At 51.9% G+C, this 22,028-nt stretch overlaps 2 protein-coding genes and 1 long non-coding RNA gene across 6 annotated transcripts in view; 2 read left to right on the top strand and 1 right to left on the bottom strand.

Annotated features, from left to right (window-relative positions):
- The first annotated feature begins 2 nt into the window (after positions 1–2).
- On the top strand, positions 3–14,147 carry POLDIP2 (DNA polymerase delta interacting protein 2). Its single transcript, XM_083715245.1, has 11 exons — positions 3–337; positions 2,363–2,444; positions 3,065–3,162; positions 4,395–4,491; positions 5,566–5,641; positions 6,968–7,075; positions 8,294–8,430; positions 9,146–9,172; positions 9,347–9,472; positions 10,369–10,448; positions 11,625–14,147. Exons 1-11 carry the CDS (start codon positions 138–140, stop codon positions 11,737–11,739), a joined length of 1,146 nt encoding a protein of 381 aa, XP_083571371.1. The 5' UTR covers positions 3–137; the 3' UTR covers positions 11,740–14,147.
- A 1,440-nt stretch (positions 14,148–15,587) lies between these two features.
- Positions 15,588–22,028, top strand: part of SMG6 (SMG6 nonsense mediated mRNA decay factor) — an 88,114-nt gene continuing 81,673 nt past the window's right edge. For 3 of the 4 annotated variants that reach the window (XM_083715006.1, XM_083715005.1, XM_083715004.1), the window contains exons 1-2: positions 15,588–15,735; positions 19,033–20,743. In XM_083715006.1, the coding sequence (XP_083571132.1) occupies positions 15,618–15,735; positions 19,033–20,743 (1,829 nt within the window). In that variant the 5' untranslated portion in view covers positions 15,588–15,617. Of the gene's footprint in view, positions 15,736–17,914; positions 18,064–19,032; positions 20,744–22,028 lie in introns of those variants that run through there. The other variant, XM_083715007.1, reaches the window with a different exon arrangement.
- On the bottom strand, positions 16,146–17,876 carry LOC310832967. The gene is made up of 2 exons (XR_014558488.1): positions 17,753–17,876; positions 16,146–17,254 (listed from the first exon to the last, which is right to left on the bottom strand). It is a non-coding gene; the product is annotated as an uncharacterized lncRNA (long non-coding RNA).

Raw genomic sequence — 22,028 nt, 5'->3', positions numbered from 1 at the left:
GCCTACGCGCGGGCCAGAGCGACCCCGTCCTCTCCGCCCCTCAGACGAAGAAGCGGGGCCTGAGGCTGCGGCGGCAGCGCGGGCGCGCGGTGCATTGTGGGCGCCCGCTGAGGTTTGTCTTGCGCCAGGGCCGCGGGATGGCAGCAGCGGCCTGCGCGGCGGCGGCGGCACGGAGCCGCTGCTGGGCGGCGGTGGCACTGAGCCGGGCCAGGGCTTCCTCCTCGTCGTCCTCGTGCGGCTCAGGGCTGCCCTGCGGAGCGGCGCTGCGAGGGGCGGCTCGCGGGACCGGCCTGTGGGCGTGGCCTGGCCTGGTCTCCCGGAGGGCCCTTTCCTCACGGTGAGCGGAGAGGGAGGGGGAGCCACGGGGGGGGGGCTTCAGGGAGTGGGGAGCTTGTGTGGGGCGCGGGCCACAGCTGGGAAGAGGGGCTTGAGCAGGCAGCCCCAAGCTGTTTTGGGACTACAACTCCCATCATCCCTAGCTAACAGGACCAGTGGTCAGGGATGTTGGGAGTTGTAGTCCCAAAACATCTGGAGGGCCGAGTTTGGGGATGCCTGGGCTTGAGGGTACAGGTGGGGGGGTCTTACCTTTTCAGGACGACCTCCTCCCCCACATTCCAACGATTTCTGGCTGTATCTATTAGTGGAGGTGAGGGAATCCATTGAGGCTGAGGACATTCCACCAGGGCTCCGATCAGGATCTCCCCCCCCCCCCCCAAATTCTTGCATGAACAGCTGCCAACTCGGTAAACCCCGTTAAGCTTCTCATAGGTATGTTGCAGCTTTTGCATTTGATGGTGGGACATCCCCCCCTTTCCTCATTCATGTCCTGCTGGCAGGCTTCCCACTGGGGCCCTTCTGTTGTGTGGAAGCAGGATGCTGGACTAGGTGAGTCCCCTTTGGCCTGATCCAACAGCCAGGGCTTCCTTCTGTTTGTCACTTCCTAAATAGCTGCTGAGTGTGTTTGCGCCCGTTGCTCCCTCTAATAGCAAACTTAGGTGGTGAGTGCCAACAGAAAGGAGGCCCAAGCAGAGTTGTATGCTCAGGTGTTTTGCAGAGATTAATCTGTCCCTGGAGGTTAACAGTTCATAAATATACTTGTAGGTTCTGCTTTGTGGGGTGTGTGGAGTGTTAGAAACAGAGATATGAAAGCTAGGAGGTAAATGGCACCTTAAACGTAGGTTATGGGCGCAACAACAGAATGTTTAGGCCCACTTTTTAATAACAAGAATGCAAAGCTGAAAATGAATGAACTGCAGCTAAAATCTTGCTCATTTTTCAAATGGTCTAGTCCTTCCCCTTCCCACCCCCATAATATTCTTAAGAGGGTCTCTTCTCCAGTCTTCAGAGAGTGACTGGAAATGGGGAGGAAGAAAAACAGCAGCGGCATTTTTAGTCTGAAATTTTAGGCACAGTATTGCGCCCAGAGCTCAGAAACTGCTCGTGCTAATGAAATTCCCTGCCGCAAAATGTGCCTAGAACAATTGGAGTTTCAAACGCTGGGTGTGTGCAGTATTATGGCGAGAGAGAAAGAGAGAGCCTGAAGGCCTGCCAACCACACCAAGGGGCAAAATAGTGGCTTGTGGAGGTGGAGCCCAATACATAAAGGTGCCTTGAGAGAGAAGTTCTCCCATTCTTATTAGAATGATGTGAGTTATCATTGGTCATTGATGCCACTACCTTGTTGCTATTGTTTAAGTTGGCCTTCACCAACCAAGGGCCCTCCAGATGTTTTGAACCGCAACTCTCATCCAGCATGGCTGTAGGATGCTGGGGGCTGATGGGACTTGTAGTCTGAAACGTTTGGCAGGCACCAGGTTGGAGAAGTCTGGTTTAAAGCATTTGGAGTCGGGAACCCTTACTGGTCTCCCGCAAATCATTTTGAGGCCTGCTTGCTCCTGCCTGACTTTGCCAGTGCAAAATGAGATTTCACTTTGCACCTAATTCAGCTCTCAAAACAGGACCCACAGGCACAGTCCCCTGTGTTCTTGTCCCCAGAGCTATGCTGCTTCGGGATGTGCAAGGCTCTTTTTAACCATCATGACAAACATCCATCGATAGACTTCCCTCCCTCCCGAGTTTATCTGTTCCTTCCAAAAGTCATCTGAGCTCTTGGACATTGTGACTGCACTTACCTCTGGAGTTAAACTTTAAACAAGTAGCTTTACTTTATTCATTGTTACTTTCCTGTTGTATTTGTTGTGAGTGGGGCAGATCAGCATCACTGGGCTCCCAGCTGAATAGGAGTCTGAAAGCTGAGCTGTGGTTGGGAGGGGGGCGGGGAGTGACCAGTTCAGATTTGCAACTCAGTGACCAACACTCTGGGCGAGCTTGACGTCCTGCCTTCTCTCTGTCCTCACCCTAGGAATCGCCCTGAGGGCAAAGTGCTGGAGACAGTGGGTGTATTTGAAGTGCCAAAGCAGCATGGGAAATATGACACAGGTCAGGTAAGTGGGAAATATGACACAGGTCAGTTTTTTGTGTGGCAGAGTGGAATCAGAGGCATTGGAAGCCTCTTGCTCTACACTGGATTGGGTCAGCTTGGGATCCTCTCTTTTTGGTGTCCCCATCTCTTTTGCAGTTGGTGCTGCTATAAAGGGACACCTCCGGACCATATTCTGCAAGCCCAGCCTTATTAAGGGATCCTTGTCTGGTTGCCCACAGGAACACGCAGATTTTTTTGCTTCAAGGCAACCAGGCAGAGAAGCTTTTCTCAGTGGAAAAGAATGTTGGCTCTTGTAAGCCATCGCTGTGACACAGTATGGATATGTGAAGACTGTCAGGACCTGTAGCATTTTTGGGGTCCTGCCCACAGCTGCATTTTTGGCTTCCTTCACATGACCTTTACTGGAGCCTTTGTCGTTTGTTTTGACCCCCCCCCCCCAGACTCTGGATTAGGTAGCAATAGATGCCATAAAGCTGCCCACCTCCCTCCCTCCTGAAGCTGGTTCCTTGGAGCTGCCATTTCTCACTGTGATGGTTGGAGCAAATTCTGCTTTCTCTTCTGCCTTGGCCTGCCTTGCTTGACACTTTCTCTCGTCCTGCCCCCTGTGCTCTTTTCTTTCAGCTATTTCTCCACAGTGTATTTGGATACCGGGGGATAGTCCTGTTTCCTTGGCAAGCCAGGCTGTACGACAGAGACGTGGCTTCCCCGGTGCCTGAAAAGTAAGGAAGGATTTGTGTTTCACTCACGGGCAGCCAGAAATGGGGAGGGAGAGGAGCATGTTAAGAAGCTCAGTGCGCTTCTAAGAAGTTGTTGTGGTTGGTATTTAGAGTGGGCAGTGGGCAGAGCTTGCCCTGCCTTATTTAATCATTTTGTTGAATGTAATTTATATACAGCTTACTCCGAGTGGTTTACAGTAAACAATTTTTTTTAAGTCATTGAAAAATACAGTTGTACCTTGGTTCTTGAACAGAATCTGTTCCGGAAGTCCGTTCGACTTCCGAAAACATTTGAAAACCAAGGCACGGCTTCTGATTGGCTGCAGGAGCTTCCTGCACTCAATCGGGAGCCCCGTCGGACATTTGGGCTCCAAAGAACATTCGCAAACCAAAACGCTCACTTCCAGGTTTGTGGAGTTCGGGAGCCAAAACGTTCAAGAACTAAGTTCCTAACTGTATTTGCTGCCATATTAAAGGACACTGGGGGTTTTTTTTGCATTTATTTATTTACACCAAAATAGCTTCTAACCAGTTTAAAAGTATAAAAACAATGATGACACAGTTAACATAAGCAATAAAATAATTTCATTAGCACAGTGAAAACATACCTAATTAAAATAAAGGAAGTTCATTAAGAAAGCTTCAGACACCAAGGTAGTGGAATACAGTGGTACCTAGGGTTAAGTACTTAATTCGTTCCAGAGGTCCGTTTTGTTCAGATTTCTGTTCTCATCCTGAAGCAAAGTTCTTAACCCAAGGTACTATTTCTGGGTTAGCGGAGTCTGTAACCTGAAGCATATGTAACCTGAAGCGTATGTAACCCGAGGTACCACTGTATATATGTGACTTTTGGGATTTTCCGGTTTGTAACATTTCCTCTCCTTTCTCATACAAGAGGCTTTTTTCTTCCCCAATGAGGCTGAGCTGCCGCCCTGTGTCAGAGACAGCACATCCACACTTGCTCTGTGAAATGAGAAAACTGTTGTGGATTTAGCATATAACCAGAACTTTGCCTGATCGAGCGTTCTGTACCCTTTTAAATGTGTTTTGGGGGGGTGGGGTGTTAATAGTTTGATTTTTGCTCTATTATATATTTGTGTTCTCATTTTGTATTTTTATGTTGTGAACCACCCTGTGATCTTCGGATGAAGGACAGTACACAAATTTTAATAACAATAACAATTGTAATAATATTAACAGAAGAGGTTGTAAAAACGCTGTGTGTCTTGATTCAGGGGTGAGAATGCAGCTGGGCACGGATCCAAGGAAGTGAAAGGCAAGACGCACACGTACTACCAGGTTCTCATAGATGCTCGGGACTGCCCACATATAGTAAGTGCTTCAGCCTTCCTCCCCTTGCCCCCCCCCCCATGCACGACTAGGATGCCATACAGAGTAGGGAGGGAGCCGGTCGGAGGATCCATCTATGGGTGCCTTACATCAGAGGTGGTTAACACATGGCTTTTGTTATTAATTGTTGTGTTGGTTAAATTTGTATCCTGCCCTTCCTCCAAAGAGTTAAGCTGTGGAACTCCCTCCCACAGGAGGCAGCGACGGCCCCCAGCCTAGATGACTTTAAAAGAGGGTGAGGCCAATTCATGGAGGGGAGGGCTATTGTTGGCTACTAGCCAGGAAGACTGTGCTCTGATTCCGTGGTCAGAGGCAGCAATGTTTCTGAATGCCAGCTGCTGGAAACCACGGGAGGGAAGAGTGCTGCTCTTGTGGTCGAATCCTGCTTGCAGGCTTCCCATAATTGTCATCTGGTTTGCCACAGTGAGAGCAGGCTGCTGGACTAGATGATTCATTGGCCTGATCCAGGAGGGCTCTTCTTATGTTCAGGACCACCCCTTTCCATATGAACCGACTCAGACCATGTAATCTTCATCCAGTGTCCTTCTCTGTACTTCCTCTCCACAACAGTTCTGGATGGTGGCAACATGAGAGCTGGCCTTTGCTGTGGTGGCTCTCCAGTTGTAGGCGAGGCTTGTCAGGCACCATCATTACATGTATTTAGAAGGCAGGCAAAAGCATTCCTCTTCCTCCACACAATCATCATCATCATCATCATCATCATAATTTATTATTTATACCCCGCCCATCTGGCTGGGCCTCCCCAGCCACTCTGGGCGGCTTCCATAGAAACCAAAAATACAGTAAAATATCACACGTTAATTAGCTAATTAAATCCATGGCCTTTTAAACTATGTGGGTGTTATTGTTTGATTTGTTATCGTGGTATGTATTTTTGTGTTTTTAATCTCTGAACCATTCTGTGATCCTTAGATTAAGGGTGGTATATTATTATTATTATTATTATTATTATTATTATTATTATTATAGTATTATTATTTATTAACTCAAAATAATTGCAGCTCTCAAGTGCTGTCTTTGCCATTTCTTCCTCAGTCTCAGAGATCGCAGACGGAAGCAGTGACTTTCTTAGCGAACCATGACGACAGCAGAGCCCTCTATGCAATCCCAGGTGAGCAAGCTGTCCCTGTGGCTGCCTGGGGAGGGTCCAGGAGGCTGCCCAACATTTCCCCAGGCTCTGTATGTAAATCCCCAAAGTGTTCATGCAGGGGAGTGGGAAGCTGGTTTTATTATTCATTAAATTTATTCCCTGCACTTCCAGGGTGGGGCAAAGAGCAAAGCGGTAAAACATGCTCTGTTAGGGTTTTATTCAACCATCTTCCACTCAGAGTAGACTCATTTAAATTAATGGAGCTACCGTATTTTCCGGCGTATAAGACGACAGGGCGTGTAAGATGACCCCCCAACTTTTCCAGTTAAAATATAGAGTTTGGGATATACTCCCTGTATAATACTACCCCTCTTCCAACGCACGCCAAATAAAAATTTACAAAACCAGTCTCCAGTCCGGCTGGGAAATCCGCTCCACTTCTCAGTGGCCGGGGGCTTCTGGGGCCAATTTTCAAGCGTATTTCTGCTTCATCTAGAGAGCTTGGTGTCCTCTGATTTAATTTGCTGTCGTTTTATCCTTTGGTGGGCAGTTGCTGCAGGAGCTTCTGCTGTAGCCGGCGTATAAGACGACCCCTGACTTTTGAGTCTTATACGCCAGAAAATACAGTATGTGAATTGTGGCCATTCATTTCAATGGGTCTACTTTGTGAACTGTTGCGGGGGTTTTTCTTTTACAATCAGATGGTGTTCTTTTTTTAAAAAAAAAACCACCACATATCTACTAGGAGATATAAAGGAATAGGTTAGCCTTTTTCCTTTTGTGGACTACTTTTTAAAATCTCATTCCATGTTTACCTGACTTGTGTGCTTATGGTCAGTTCTATATAATACAAACATATAAAAATCTCATTCAATTGGGCAAATAGGCCCCCATCTGATCAGGCACCTAGACCAGCAGTCAGCCTGTCGCTCAGTGGCAGATCATCTGCTTTGCACGTAGAAGGTCCTGGGTTCAGTCCCCAGGCAGGGCTGGGAGGGGCTCCTGCCTGAAGCCCTTGAGAGCTGCTGCCCGTCAGTGTGGACGGGACTCAGCTAGATTGACCAGTGGTCTGACTTAGGATAAGGTAGTTTCCTATGTAACGTTTGAAACCTGGTCTATATTTGGAGCCATGAGGACTAGAATCTTTAGAGCCACTACTTCAAAAGGCAGCTTCCTATGTTCCTCCGAGTAGGATAATTTGTCTTTTGTGGGAGTGTCAGCTGGGGCTTCTGGACAGGATTGTGTTCTGAAGCTGAAGCTGAGGATAACAACTGATGCACTTGGCTGCTGTTACCTGGCCTCTGCAAATACCTAGATGTGTGTTTTTTCTCTGGGATCCTCTTCTAGGACTTGACTATGTAAGCCACGAAGACATCCTTCCATATACCTCCACCGACCAGGTGCCCATCCAGCACGAGTTGTTCGAACGGTTCCTCCTGTACGATCAGACGAAAGGTGAGTTCTTACTTGGGGGGAAAGGCTGCAAAGGCCAATATGTTCTCCCCAATCTAAGAGAGGCAGGCATGGGCTGAAGCACAGCTCAGTGCTTTCAGTGGTGCACTAGCTCAGCCAGAAACTGCAATAAATGTGGCCTTTTTCGGGTTTCCCCCTTCTTCTTATGCAAGGTGAATGATACATTTTAAAAACCGTTTGTGGCAGATTTTTGTTCAACAAACACACCATTCTGATGTTTGAGACCGCTGTACTTGGTCGGAACAACAGTGGCCGCTGGGGGACCCCCAAATGAGGAGTCCCTTGGCCTATAAACCATGCAGGCTTAAGAAAAAGGCATTCCCTCGCCTTAGCTTAGCACATAGGAATTAAGTCATGTTGTGAGAGAGGAAAAGCCTTCCTGCATGAGCAGAGCTGGGTGCCTGATGCATCGAGAGGAACAGGGTGCCCCCCCCTCCTTATCGGGTGAGCTCAAGGATGAGTTCTTCCTGCGCAAACATTCTTGACACTTTCTTAATATAACCTGAGTAAACAGATTACTCACACTCTTTTCCTCCACATCTCTTCACGTACAATTTATATAGCAATAATAATAATAATAATCATTTATTATTTATACCCTGTGCATCTGGCTGGGCTTCCCCAGCCACTCTGGGCGGCTTCCAACAAAATATTAAAATACTGTAATGCACCAAACATTAAAAGCTTCCCTAAACAGGGCTGCCTTCAGATGTCTTCTAGAAGTCTGGTAGTTGCTGTCCTCTTTGACATCTGATGGGAGGGCATTCCACAGGACGGGCGGCACCACCCAGAAGGCCCTCTGCCTGGTTCCCTATAACTTGGCTTCTCGCAGTGAGGGAACCACCAGAAGGCCCTCGGAGCTGGACCTCAGGGTCTGGATAGAACGATGGGGGTGGAGATGCTCCTTCAGATATACTGGACCGAGGCCGTTTAGGGCTTTAAAGGTCAGCACCAACGCTTTGAAGTTGACTGGTGTTATGTGGTCTCGGCAGCCACTCCCAGTCACCAGTCTAGCTGCCGCATTCTGGATTAGTTGTAGTTTCCGGCATACTGTAAAGCACATATAGCAAAGCGCATACTGTAATTCCCACTTCAACTTGCTTCCCCCAAAGTCTTGTCCACATTACTTTCTGTAGGTAAACACCTTCTGTGCTTACTTTCCCTTGGAAATAACTTTTTCTCTGTCTCCCTCCCCTCCAGTTCCACCCTTTGTGGCAAGGGACACACTGTGTGCGTGGCAGGAGAAGAACCACCCGTGGCTGGAGCTGTCCGACGTGCACCGGGAAACCACAGAGAACATCCGGGTCACAGTGATCCCCTTCTACATGGGCATGCGGGTAGGTGCCTGGCCCCATGCCCCTTGGGGTCCCTTGGAGGGCTCGCTGTGGGTACGCCTGTCAGCAGCAGCCATTGTTTCCGACACAAGTCGTGGTGCCGCCAAATCCTCAGGGACCTTGAAACGGGAGCAGCTGGTTGGGTGGCCCTTCCAGGGGAATGTGTCGCAGACCCTGCAGGTTTCATACGCCATCCTCAGGCCTGTATCTTGCGTCGCAAAGCGAATGGGTCCAGATCTTTAGGAAATCATCCTGTGTGGCTGGTTCTCTCCCAAACTGTCCCAGGGTTGCAAGGAGAAAGGGCTGTTGTGCTAGGTCAGGCAAAAGGGTCAGTTGGGCTTCAGTCCACTGGCCATTCTCTATGGCTTGTCTAAGCAGGCACCAAAAGGGGTCTTCTCAACATCTGTTGTCAGGGCTTTAGACAGAGATTCCCAGTAGCTGCCATGAATAAACAGAAGCCTGCTGGGAGTGAGACCCCTCCAGACTTCTTGAAAAGCCACTAAGGCAGTCTTCTTTCTCTTTGGCGATCGCTTGTAGCCGAGTAAGATTGCAATGCCCATCGTAGGCTCCTATCATTTCTCTGTTGGCCAGCCCTTCCTTGTCTCTCCCAGAGATGTGGGGCTTGGGAATCCTGTGGGGAGCGGCCGGTAGCCATGGGTTTCTGACATGGAGTGCACTGTTTATGACAAAGGCCGCCTTCTCTTCTTCTCTCCTGCAGGAAGCCCAGAATTCCCACGTCTACTGGGTGAGTGCTCTTTCTCCTGGGCTTGCATGCTAAGGGTGGAGTGGCGGAGAGGGCTCTGGCCTTGCAAGGGTGTCTAGGCCTCTGTGGGCAGCCCCCCCCCCTTTCTGGCTGGGAAGCCCTTTGCTGTAGGCTCTCCTGCTCTGACTGTGACTCCTCACTCCTTCTTGCATCAAGTGGCGCTACTGCATCCGCCTGGAGAACCTCAACAACGAAGTTGTGCAGCTCCGGGAACGGCACTGGAGGATATTCAGCTTGTCGGGCACGCTGGAGACAGTCCGCGGCCGAGGGGTCGTGGGGAGAGTAAGTGCCCCCCCCCCGGTGGGGGTTTAAAACTGGCCTTTTATCTCTTGCCTCTGAGTACCAGTGGCTGGCTCTGCAGGAGGGGAGGGGGCTCTTGTGCTCGGGTTTTGCCAAAGGTCTACTCACTGGGGCTTCTGGTGGGCTACTGTGACAACAGGATGGGCCATTGGTGTGATGCAGCCGCAGGCTCCTACCATGACTGTTAATATACATTTCGTTTCTGTATCTATATTTTTAAGAACACAAAATCTCAAAGTGGTTTAACAACCCTACATTAAAACATTACTGAAGAAAGTCAAATATAAAGTCTACATTCGAAGCCACATAATACAGGAAGCTGAGTTATTATCTTAAAAGATAATTGCAAAAGAGGTCAGCTGCAGAATGCACATTTAATGCAGCAAAGTTAACAAAAAAAATCTTTAACATATCAAAGGAAAACATTATTGAAGGAAGTCAGCTATAAAATGCACATTTAAAACAGCGTAATTGGCAAGAGAATGAAATATTGTCTTAAGCATAGAATGTGTCTGCCGCTGTTGCTGCCAGTCCTGCCAGTGGTGGTTCATGGCGGGCAGTGGCTGTGGAAGCTCAGGCTGGAAGACCTGGGTCTGCACTGAAAGACAGCCAAGATCGTCTCTGGCCTCAGCATTTGTAGCTGGAGTCAGCCAGGTCCCCACCCACCCAGGCCAAGTGGAAAAGGACCTGCAAGGTCTTCCAGGTCTCGCAGCCGGTCTTATGTTCTTCTTCATGGAAGAAGTCTCAAACAGAACAAAGCAGTTTAGCATGAACAACTCCCATCAGCCCCCAGATGGTTGGTGAAGACTGTTCTTATTGCAGAGCAGGAGGTGAGGCGGAAGACGGCTCTCCAGTGATGCTTGGTTTTCTCTCCCCAGGAGCCAGTCCTGTCCAAAGAACAGCCAGCCTTCCAGTACAGCAGCCATGTCTCCCTGCAAGCATCCAGCGGCCACATGTGGTAAGGAACCGGAGGCTTCCAGAGCCACAGCAGGAAAGACCAGAGAGGAGGGTGGGAAGCCAGCTTCCCTGGGGGCAGCCTCCCCAAGGTGGTGGCGGCCAGGTGGCTGAACAGGCAGGTTGGCCAGGTGGGGTGAGAAACGTGCCTTGGGAATGTATTGAATCAGAGGGCTGGTGTTTACAGGTCCCTCAGGTTGGCCCTGGCCACTTCTGATCATCAAATCTTCACCTATTGCCAGCCACGATGGCTCTGCCCCGTCTCCACAGTTGGAGGCAGCAATGCTTCTGAATGCCAGTGGCTAGAAACCACAGGCGGGGGGAGATCTGGTAGGATGCTGTGAGAACAGGAATCTGGACTGTTTTGGGCCCCCTTTGGCCTGATCCAGCAGCCGCTACTTACGTTAACTGCCACACAATTGGAAGTTTCCCTTTTCCTGCCTGGTATGTTTATGAAATGTGTTCATAAACAGAAGAGCTTTGCTGTTAGATGTCTCTGCCAATAATAGGTTTTATCTGATGTTTGTCCTACACAGAGCAGATTGCCTGAAATTAGGTCTGTTAATTTCACTGACTCCTGGCTCTAGGAGTAAAATTCAGCTGGATGCAACCCAGTTCCTCCAACCCACCCTGGTTCTGATGAGCTGCTTTAAAAAGAATGTGCAGCATCAGCTGCCAGACTCGTTGGGAAGCGTAAAGGAAGGAAAGATGGAAAGTACTGGAGGAGGGAGAGGAGACTAGCTAACGGATAACAAGGAGGAGAGGACTATCGATGGCTGCTACCCACGATGGCTCCTCTCTGCTGCCATGGTTGGGGGCAGAAATGCTTTTAATTATCAGTTGCTGGAAACCCCAGGAGGGGAGAGGGCTTGTGGGTTTCCCTTTGGGGAATCTGGTCGGCCACTGTGAGAACAGGATGCTGGACTAGATGGGCCCCTTTGGGCTTGACCCAGCAGAGCTCTCTTTATGGTCTTGCTGAAAGAAGAAGCTGGAGTTAAAATTGCAGTACAGATATATTTTCTCTTGCCTATTGTGGCAGTGCAGTCCTCCTGAGCTATCAGGTTTAAGAAATAATAAACCATAGTGGCCCAGAACAGAGTGACATGGTTGTGTGTCCCCCGCCTGCCCCCTAACCTGCTCTGGGTCACCCCTCACTCTGAGCTCTGCTTTTGCTCCGTAGGGGCACTTTCCGCTTTGAGCGGCCCGATGGCTCCCACTTCGACGTCCGGATCCCACCCTTTTCCCTGGAAAGCAATAAGGACGAGAAGACGCCCCCTTCTGGCCTCCACTGGTAGAGCAGCCCTCAGGACAGCTTGGCTTCCCCCCAACATACCCACAAACAAACAGCCCCTTTTCTTCCTCTCTCAGGGGCTGACGCTAGTTCTGGTTTTTCTTTTAAGAAAACACAAAAACATGGAAACACCCCCCCCCCCATTTCTTTTTCACAATGGCCGGAATCTGGAGAGTTTGCTTGGAATTCAAACCTGGCTTGTTTCATGGCCACTTGGCGCCATCAGCCCCCCTCCCCAGGGACTCGAGAGTACCGGGCGACCTGGGACAAACCTGCTGTTGATGGAGCCCACGGGGAGGGTCTCTGCTGACTGTCGTATGGAGTCGCCCCCCCCCCCGGAATGTGAGGTAGTGTGTGTTTTTCTCTGAATAAAACAGGCCCTCCCCAGCGAACTGCCCAAGTCTTCCTTTTGTATCCTCACCATCCCGCCCGCCATCGTTCTTGCCCTGATTTACATCCATCCCAGGCCTGGCCCCTCCCAGCAGTGAGCCTCCCTCTCTTTTGGGCAAAGGCCAGAGCAGGAGGGGAGTGTGGGGAGGCCTCTGCCCTGCAGCCTCTGCCAGGAGCTTATTGCCCTCTGGTTGTTACGAGGCTATGATTCCCCATCCTCCTCTCTCACCAGAACTGCTGGAAGTTGAAGTTTGGCAGCGCCTAGAGGGTCCCCACAGGCTCCATGTCCTTGTCCTCTGGCCCTCAAGTGATGGTGTCTGTTGCAGATCACATGTTGTGTCCCCCCGCCCCCTCCTCCAGCTGTGTTGCTTCCTCTAGATCCCATTTCCATCTGGCCTCACCTCCTTCTCCAGAGACATTTATATTGCAGGCTCCCAACCCCAGGGGCTTGGGCCACAGGTCGGTTTGCAGCCTCAGGGATGCTCCTTTCAGGATCCAGCCTCCCTGCTAGGAGCAGAACAGAAATTGCAAGAGGTCTGCTCCAAATCAAAGGCCAAAGATGAGAGCCAAGCCAGGGAGCTGCAGCAGTGCCAGTCTAGGTGACGCTGCGTCGTCTTGTCCTGTTAGAGCCACAACCTGTTGTTTTCCCCTCCCGTTTGGCAGCTGCCAACTGTCTCGTTCTGCTGATGCGTAGCTACAGCACTCCTGGTGCTGCCTTCCCTGGCAGGGACAGTGCCACCTGTGGAAGGTTAATTGTTTCTCAGCCAGCCTGGGGCACAGACTGACAGGAGGTTCAGTCCCAAACATCTGTAGCGCCCAAGGTTGGCAAAGCTTTTTAAGCTGTGAAAGCAAGAGCTGCTTTATAGCTCGTCTTTGGTCTCTGGAAGAGTGCACAGTAGGATTGCACCTTACATGGGAGTTCAGTTCCAGGATTTCCATGTTTACATGAAAATTGCATCTACTCAAACCCTTGGTTTTGCCCTGTAGCTAGCAGGGGAGAGTGGGGAGAGAAAGAGAGAACCCCCAGTCCTTACAAGGCTTTTGTGCCAAGTGGACCTGGTCCAAAGGAGCTTTTAAACTCTTTGCTTGCTGATCAAGGCCCACTCAGCCAGCGAACTCTGGGAAGCTAGAGATGCTCAGGCAAGATCTCACAGGAACTTGGCTGGCCCTGCGATAGCATCCCAGAGCTGACACAGTGAGCCAGCTTTGTCCCCCAAGCAAAGCAGAAACCTTAAAAGCTCTTTAGGCACCAGCTAGCCCCAAGCAGACCTGGCACCTTATAAGCTCTTCGCCTTGCTTGGGTTTCAGTTGTGCAATTTCAACCAGCCTGCCTTCAGCCATGGATGGTTGAAACTGTACAGGTTAAAGCCACATAAGAAGCAGTCATGCTGTATTAAGCAAGCGTTGGAGACTAGATGGTGGCAGGTCAGGCCTGGGGCTGGGCAAGCTTCCCTTCACACCTGCTCCTTGCCACTCCCCCCCCATTTCTTCAACTGGTTTTATATATTTTGCAGGCGCAATTAATATTCTCCCAACTACCAGAGGGCTGATGTTAAATGCCCAAGCGGATGGGGGAGTCCAGCCACCTCCACACCACCCACTTGCTTTCTATCCTGCCGCTCTTTAATTTTTTCTGCCTGTCAGCTGACCTTCATATAAGCCCAAAAACAAAACCCCACGGAGGCTCAGAACTGGAGCAAAGCTCAGTCCCTTTGGGGAAGTGCCCCCCTCCTGGCTGTGGGAAGGTGTTGAAGCCAGCAGTGCCATGAGGTGAGGGGGCTCCCTGCCAAGTGTCAGGGGTTTTGTTTTACATTTTTAGGCAGAGGGCACTCTCAGGTCTCCTGGGGCTGAGAGGACTTGGGTTTGTTACAGACTTTCCCCACCCACGTCTAAAAGAGACGAGGCAATCCTCTCCTTAGCCTCATTAGTGCTTCCAGACTTTGGCAGAGGAGCTGGGCGTGTCATGTAAATAACTGTAAACAAAAAACAAAAAAAGCTATTAAATAAAAAGTGTTGAAGTAATCCGTGTGCCCTGGTGTCGTGGGGGGTCCCCAGGCCACTGGTCTTCAACTGGTGGGTTGCAACAGGATCATTATCGCCATGCCGATATGGCAAAATATGAAAGAAACCGGACATGTTTTGAGTTAAAACAGTCCTGGATCAGAAAAGCTTGAAAATGACCTTCCCTAGGTAGACCAGCCTTTCCAATGTGGTCCTTCGTGTGCATGAATGCAGCATGGGGAGTCGCTCCAGACCAAATGTCTTTATGTCCCCAAGTCTTAGCTCAGACTCACCACTGCTTTGCCTCCAGCCCAGATTTTGTCAGCTCCTTCTGACATCATGTTGTTTCTTTTTCGGTTAGTGACGGCAGTGGGGGCATCCGGGGATGGGATGTGGTAATAATAATAATAATAATAATAATAATTTATTTATAGCCCGCTCATCTGGCTGGGTTTACCCAGCCACTCTGGGCGGCTCCCAACAGAATATTAAATAGAATAAAACTTCAAACATTAAAAACTTTCCTAAACAGGGCTGCCTTCAGGTAGTAGCAGCATGTATCTCCCCACCACACTCCCTTCCCCTGCAAAAAGCAGGAGCAAAACTTTTTTAGCTCAAATCTCTGTGTAAAAATATCAGCCCTTGAGGTTTTCCAAAATTGCATTTCATCTGCACCAAATATGGAAACTATGGAACTCGCTCCCACCAGAGGCAGTGAGGGCCTGCAATGGGGAGGGCTTTCAAAGAGGCTCAAGCAAATGCATGGAGGAGGGGGCTCTCACTTGCTACTGTACAGCTGTTTGGGCCTTCAGCTCACGGGCTCCAGTCAGCCTGGCCCGTTTGCTGCCAGGGGTGATGGGAGCCGTCGCCAGGAACTTTTGGAGGGCTTGAGGAGAGGGCATGCACCCCGCTAGAAGGGGAAACAGATGCAACGGCATTTAAATTCACATTTCCCCATTCCTGCTTCGTTCTCCCTCTAGACAGAGCAGGAATTCCCCTCTTTGCAACCACCTTTTAAAAATTAAACCAGCTGAACGTGCTGCTGCCCTAAAATCTCATTTCATGTTGGGGGGGAGAATGAAATAGGAATCTGGTCCTCAATGTTTTAGATACAAGGCTGGTTTAAACAGGAGAGCAGGATGCTGCCTTATACTGAGCCCGTCTAGCAGCAAAACGGCTCTCCCGGATTGCAGGCTAGGGAGCGAGAGAGGCCGGGGATTTAACCGAAGACTCCGGCGTCCTCTTCTTCGTCTACCCCGAGAGCTGAGTTGCTACTCTACCCTTTCTTTTCTCTACGCATCCTGGCTGGCCACGTGGCCCAGTGGGCGGGGCAAAGGCGAAGCGCTTTCGAGACCCGAGAGCTGCTTCCCGCCCCTCCCTCCTCCATGGAGGCTGCGCCTGCGCGTTCCGTCCCACCCCTCGCTCTCGCCCGCGGCGCGACTTGTCCCGCGTCGGCCGCCGTCCGCCCGTTTCGTTTCCCGGGGAGCCAAAATGGCGGCGGCGGCGGAGCTCGAGCGCGTCCGCGTCTCGGCGGCGGAGCTGAGGAGGGGCGTCCTGGCGGCGGCGGAGGCGGCCTCCTCGGGGGCGGCCAGGGGCAGCGGAGGACCAGGTGGGCGCGCCGGGCGGGGGCGCGCCGCTGGGGGAGGAGAGGCGCGCGCCCGGGGCTTCGCTCCGCGTGAACGGGCCCGGGGGGGCGTGGCGGGGGGAGGCGCGCGCCGGGCGGGGGCGCTTCCTCACGGCCCGCCGACACGCGAGTTTGCGGGGAGCTTCTTGTCGTTACCACCGCGTGGTGGCGGTGGTTGTCACGGTTCTCACCGCTCGGCCGTTATTCTTGCCGTGAGGGGATCGTTATCGCCACCATTATCACACTCATCGTTATTCTATATTTAATTTGATCTAGGTGGGGTTTTTCGTTTTTATTCTGTTTATTCATTTGCACCCCGCCTTTCCCTCAAGGCGACTCATGAAAGATTAAAAACAAAACACAGCCGTGAAGCACAGAATACGTGAAGATAATGATAGTAATAATAGTAGTTTTTATTATTTATACCCCACCCACTATTGGTGGCTTCCAACACATGTAAAAACATCATAAAACGTTAAAAACTCACCAATGCATAAAACACATGCATTATGTTTTAAAAACATAAAAGACCATGGTGGTTGTTTTTAGTGATTAAAACATCAATGGAGTTAGAGCGATGTTTGAAAGAAACTTGATCTGTTATACTGCAAGCAGTAACAAAGCAAAGCAAGAACAGCACGGAAGGCTGTTGTTTAAAAGGACCCACCTCATTTGATGATTGCAAGTACTGTAGTTTTAAAGTTGTGCTTGGAGTTGTGACTCACCCTGGGGCCTTGTGGGAAAGGGCAGTCAATCAATAATATTAAGAGCTGTTTCCTTAAAAGCAGTCAGTTCCCCAAAGGCCTGTTGAAGAAAGGTCTTCTTCACCCACCCTCCAGAGGACAGCAAAGAGGGAACCAGCTTTAATCTCTCTAGGAAGGGAGCTCCAAAGTTGTCTGGGGGAGCAGCAGCCCCTCTCCTGCGTCTACCTGTGAGGGTGGCAGGATCAAGAGAAGGGCCTCCCCCTAAGATTGTGCTGAAAAAATGGGGTGCAAGCATGGAAGTGAAAGAAACAGATTGGGTGGAAAACAGGCTGGCACAGAATGTGTCCCGTTGAGACTGCACAGTGGGTTTGTGCCATATATCAGTCTTGAAAAGAGGTCCCGTGGATCAAGACCCTCCTCACTATGTAATGCACTTTTTGTCCCCCATCCCAAGACAGTGAACATTTAGTTCTTGCATTGGGTTGTGGCTGTTTCCTCTCACATGTTTTAGTAAGGCTGCAGTCTGTATTGAAACTGGTGATAGACATGTATAGAGCCATACTTGCATTGATTGGGCTGTAAATATGATTTTCAAGTAAATATGATGGAAGCTGGCTGCAAGCAGGATTCTCTCATTGAGGATGGTGGCTCACAGCAGATGGAGGACTGAGGCTGAGAGATGGAGACGTTGCTCACAGCCAGCCAGGAACTCCTCTGAAGAGCTGGTAGAACTTGAATCCAGCTCTCCAGCCTGTGGACCACATTGCTTCTCCCCTCTGCACTCTATAGTGAAGTCCTACCTGGAATACAAAGCTCAGCTGTCATCCTAAAGTTGTTCCTGCCATTCAGGGGCCAGTTTCTATGGAGTGGTTGTGTGTTCACCTTAATGTTCCTTGAGGACGGGATGATGGGAAGCCTAGGTGCCTTGCTGGGCCTTTGCATTTTATTAGTATATTTTTCTGTGTATAAGATGAACTTTTTTGACCCAAAACTGAGGTTCAAAATTTAGGGTCATTTTATACACAGGTAGTGCTGAGGGGGGAGTTGCTGTAGTACATGGACCACCTTTGCTCTGATCCAGCAGATTTTTCTTATGTTTTTATTAGACAAGTTCATGGAGAAGAGGGCTACTAGCCATGATGGTTTTGCTCCACCTCCACAGTTGGAGGCAGCAATGGTTCTGAACACCAGTGGCTGGAAACCACAGGAGGGGAAAGAGCTCCTGGGTTCAGATCCTGTTTGGGGGCATCTGGTTGGCTGCTATGAGAAGATGATACTGAACTAGATTAGCCACTCACCTGACCCCCTGGGGTGTTCTTACAGTCTTGCGTTCTCACATTCAGCCAATACTCCAGGAGCTGAGCCATCTTTCCCTGCCAGCAGTCCTGTTTTTTTCCAGTGTTCCCCTTGGCTGGAAGGTTCCGGAACCCCGCCCCACCAAGGCTCTGTTGCCATGGGCACTGCTTCCTTTGGGGTTCCGATCCCTGCCAGCTCAGAACACCTGAGGAGGGCCACCTGGCATTCCTGGCAGCCTTGGAGCTGGCAATGGCACAGGGAGCCAACCAGTGGGAGCCCCCTGCTACTCTCAGGATGTTCTCCCCTGTGGGAGGTCTGTTCTGGCTTCCTGAATGAATTGGCACAAAGAGGTTCCTATGGGGTGGGGGCTGCACGTGTCGTCTGTGGGCCGCATTTGGGGAGAAGCCCGTGAAAAATACTTTGTGTCTGAAGAAAGCACCTGGCAGAGCAGAGGCGGCATCCTGATGTGTCTCTGGGAAGCTTTATAACAATATGTCACCATGGAAGTGGCCGTTTGCGTGGGATGTGGTGGGAAGCGCCATGCATGGGGGGGGGGGCAAATTAAAAGAGAAACTCAAAGTTTGTAACTGTCAATGTCAGTTTTGTGAGGTGGCCAAGCAGCCACTTGGTGAACCCCAAAGAACTGAAGTGGGGACCAAGAGGGTGGGTCAGAAGGAAACACATTCATGTCCGTAGGAAAATGTCCATCCAGCTCAGTATTGCAGACATTGGCTGGCAGCAGCTCTCCAGGATGTCAGGGAGGGGATGCTTCCAGTCCTCCCTCAGCGATGGGGAGCTGTGCTACTTGAGAAATAACATTCCCGCTCTCTGCCCTGTGAGAGAGTCCTGCTTGAAATGCTCTAGAGCAATGATGGCCAAACTTGGCCCTCTAGCTGTTTTTGGACTGCAACTCCCATCATCCCTAGCTAACAGGACCAGTGGTCAGGGATGATGGGAATTGTAGTCCCAAAACAGCTGGAGGGCCAGGTTTGGCCATCACTGCTCTAGAGGCTCTTCCAGTATGTGTTAGCAGTACTGAGTTGGGTGGAGCAGCGATTTGATTCTGAAGGGAAGTGAATTGGCACCAGGTCTGCTCAGTCAGACACCTTCCTCTTGGCCCTGTGCTGGTCCTGCTATGTGTTGGTCACAGCTCATTATTTGCCCTGCCTCTTTGGCTCTCTTGCTCCCTAGGCAAAGCCCACAACCATGTCTCTGATTTCCCCCGATGCTGCTGCTTCTCCTCCGAGGCTGACCACCTCCTTGTGTTTTTCCTTCTCTGCAGAGACCACAAAGGAGCCTCGCCACCGCAAGGACAATCGGCGCCCTGACCTCGAGATCTACAAGCCAGGCCTCTCCCGACTGCGGAACAAGCTCAGCTTCTCAGCCAAGCAGGAGGAGGCCAAAGGAGGCGCCCTGGCTGGCGACAGAGGAGCTCCCCTTGCTCCCAGCAAGGAAGAGCCCCCGGCCCCTCAGGACCCTCCCAGAGGAAGCAGCCAGCAGCAGCCCAACGGCCTCTTGGAAGGCACTGCCGTGGCAGGGGCCCCACAAGATCCGGGGGCCTCCCCTGAGGACTGGTGTCCTCGTATCATCCGGCGAGCCAAGAAGCCTGACCAGCAGATCTACCAGCCAGGGAGGCGCCTGCAGGTCCCCTCCAAGGAGCCCGCTGCCCCCCAGCTGGCGGCCGAGGAACCCCCCGCAAAGGGGGAGCGGGGTGAAGAGCCCGAAAGGGACGCTGGGAAGGGCTACAGGAAGCCAGCGGCCCCTGAGGGGCTGGAAGGGGGCCTGAGCCAGGAGGGGGCCAAGCTCCTCCGTGGCGGGGAGAAGGGCAGGCGGGCTGAGCGGGTCCGGAAAGGAGGTGAGGAGGCAGCTGCCCAGAGCAAGGCCCAGAGCACCCCAAAGCGCTACTCGCGCTCGGACAAGCGGCGGAACCGCTACCGCACCTGCAGCACCAGCTCGGCTGGGAGCAACAACAGCACTGACGGGGCCCGCGGGGAGGCAGAGGCCGGACGGAAGCGCCAGGAGCCACCCAAGGAGAGGCCCCGTCCCCGGAAGCAGCTCTCCGCTTCCTCAACGGACTCGCTGGATGAAGACAAGGCGGAAGAGGAGGAGGCCGAGGCAGCCCGTGGCTCCAGCAGGGACTCAGAGGCAGCCAAGAGGCGCCTGGAGCACAGCTGGCTCTCCCGGGGCACCGGCGGGCGGGAGGCCAAGGGAGCCCCAGCGTGCGGCAGGGGCAGCGGGCGGGGGGAGCCCTCCGAGGCAGAGTGGCGCAAGCGGAAGCCCTCCGAGGCCAGCCTGAGCGATTCCACGGAGGCCGCCGAAGTCGGGAAGGGGTCTTCCAGCCGGGAGCCCCAGGGCAGGGGCCGCGGCATCCTGGTCCTCCCGGCCAACACGGACCTCACCGCCAGTGGTGCCGGCTCCCCCGAAGCCCCCCACTCAGGGCCGCGGCTCCTCTTCAGCGGCGGCCTGGGCAAGGGGACCAGGGGGAGGGGCAGAGGGGGCACCGCCCGCCGGCTGTGGGACCCCAACAACCCCGAGCAGAAGCCAGCCCTGAAGAGCCAGGCTTCCCAGCTGCACTTCCTCGACACGGACGATGAGGCGGCCCCTCCGCCTCGGGGGGACACCCGCCAGGCCCAGGCCTCCTACTACCGCTTCCAGAACTCGGACAACCCCTACTACTACGGGCGGGCGGCAGGCCAAGCCCCCTCCTACCCCTACGCCGGGTACTCCCTGCCCTATCAGGTCGGTGCCATTAACGGGGTTTACCCGGGCACCTATTACCCGCCAGGCTACCCTGGGCAGGCTGAGCCCTACCTGTGCAGCCCCCTCCTGGCTGGGCCCCTCAGCCCCGAGATGGAGCAGCAGGTGCGCAGCCTGCAGCAGCAGGATCTCAGCAAGATCCTCCGTGAAGCCAGCAACTTGGAGCAGCAGCTGAGCAACCTCCTGTCCCGGGACCGGCTCAGCCCTGAGGGCCTGGAGAAGATGGGGCAGCTCAGGTGCGAGGGCTTGGACAAGGGTGGGTGCTGGCAGAGAGGGCGGGAGCTGGTTGGCCAGAGGTGGGTTGGGGGAGGGGTCTTGGCATCACAGCTGCTTTCACCTGCTGCTCTAAGAGCCAGGCAGCTTGCAGGGGAAACCACAGTGGGTGCTCTTTAACTTTGGCCATAAGGATACGGCCTAGCTGCTGCATCATGCCAAAAGGGGTCCATTGTGTCCACCACCCTCTCCTCACAGTGGCACCCAGATGCCACCAGGAGAAGGCCAAAAGCAAGCAGGACCATAGCATAAAAGCAGCTTTCTCCCCATTTAAGATTCCCAGCAACTGGCCTCCAGGCGCTTAGTAAAGAGGCAGTGTGGCCTTGGACTAGGACCTGGGAGAACAGGGTTCAAATCCCCTCTTAGTCATGAAGCTCGCTGGCTGAGTCACCTTGTGAGTCATTGCCTCCCAGCCTAACCTGCCTCACAGGGTTGTTGTGAGGATTAAATGAGGAGCAGGAGAACCATGTAGGCCACCCTGAACGCCGTGGAGAAAAAGGCAGAATACAAATCAATAATGCTGCCTCTGGCAGTGGAGGTGTAACATAGTCAAGGCGGCTAGTAGCCATTGGTAGCCTTACCCTCCATTCATTTGTCAAATCCTTAAGAGAACATAAAAGGAGTGAAAGGAAGGCCTTTTTGCAGGTCATTATTGTTTTTGTATTCATTAGTTGCATTTTGCATTTGCGTGTCTTAAAGTGAGTTACGCAACAAAAATAAAGAAATTAAGATCAGATAGAAAAGCAACAGTAAATGAAACCTAAAATACTGGTCCAAACATCCATTTTAAAGGAACAAGTCCTATTCTCTCTTCTTAAAGGTTTTGGACGTATCCAGCTGCCCTCCCAGTTAAAAACCAGAAGCCTAGGCGAATAATGCCTATACTCCAAAACAGGACATTGCTAATTAATGTGGTTCATTGTCAGAAGATGTCCAAGGAGGCTTTAAAAGGGGGTTAAGCTGGTTAGTGGAAGACGAGAAGTCCTGTCTGTGGAATCTCTGCTTTTGCTTGGGGAGTCACAACAGTTGGGGTTGTGCTATTAATGGACTTCCCAGAAGAGGCCTCTGGTTGGCCATTTTGGGGGAAATGGCGTGCTGAACTCGGGCGACTCTTTGGTCCAACTCAGCTACCGAGCTCCTCTTACATTTGCCCCAAGTACCATTGTGGGTCTGAGTAGAGTCCTGTGGAAGAGGTGAACTGTAAGGGGGGGGGAGTGTTTGAGGCAGAAGCCCCTGGGCTTAGCTGTG

Source organism: Podarcis gaigeae (assembly GCF_964106915.1).
Source record: "Podarcis gaigeae genome assembly, chromosome: 15".
Taxonomy (NCBI): Eukaryota; Metazoa; Chordata; class Lepidosauria; order Squamata; family Lacertidae; genus Podarcis; species Podarcis gaigeae.
The sequence above is the reverse complement of the archived record's forward strand: the minus strand, read 5'-3'. Positions and strand labels throughout refer to the sequence as shown.

Excerpts from the sequence above, each read along its gene's own strand:
- POLDIP2 (XM_083715245.1), top strand. The coding sequence starts at position 138 with ATGGCAGCAGCGGCCTGCGCGGCGGCGGCGGCACGGAGCCGCTGCTGG. Across the intron at positions 8,431-9,145 it reads CCTTCTACATGGGCATGCGG|GAAGCCCAGAATTCCCACGT; the intron begins GTAGGTGCCTGG and ends TCTCTCCTGCAG. Across the intron at positions 9,173-9,346 it reads AGAATTCCCACGTCTACTGG|TGGCGCTACTGCATCCGCCT; the intron begins GTGAGTGCTCTT and ends TCTTGCATCAAG.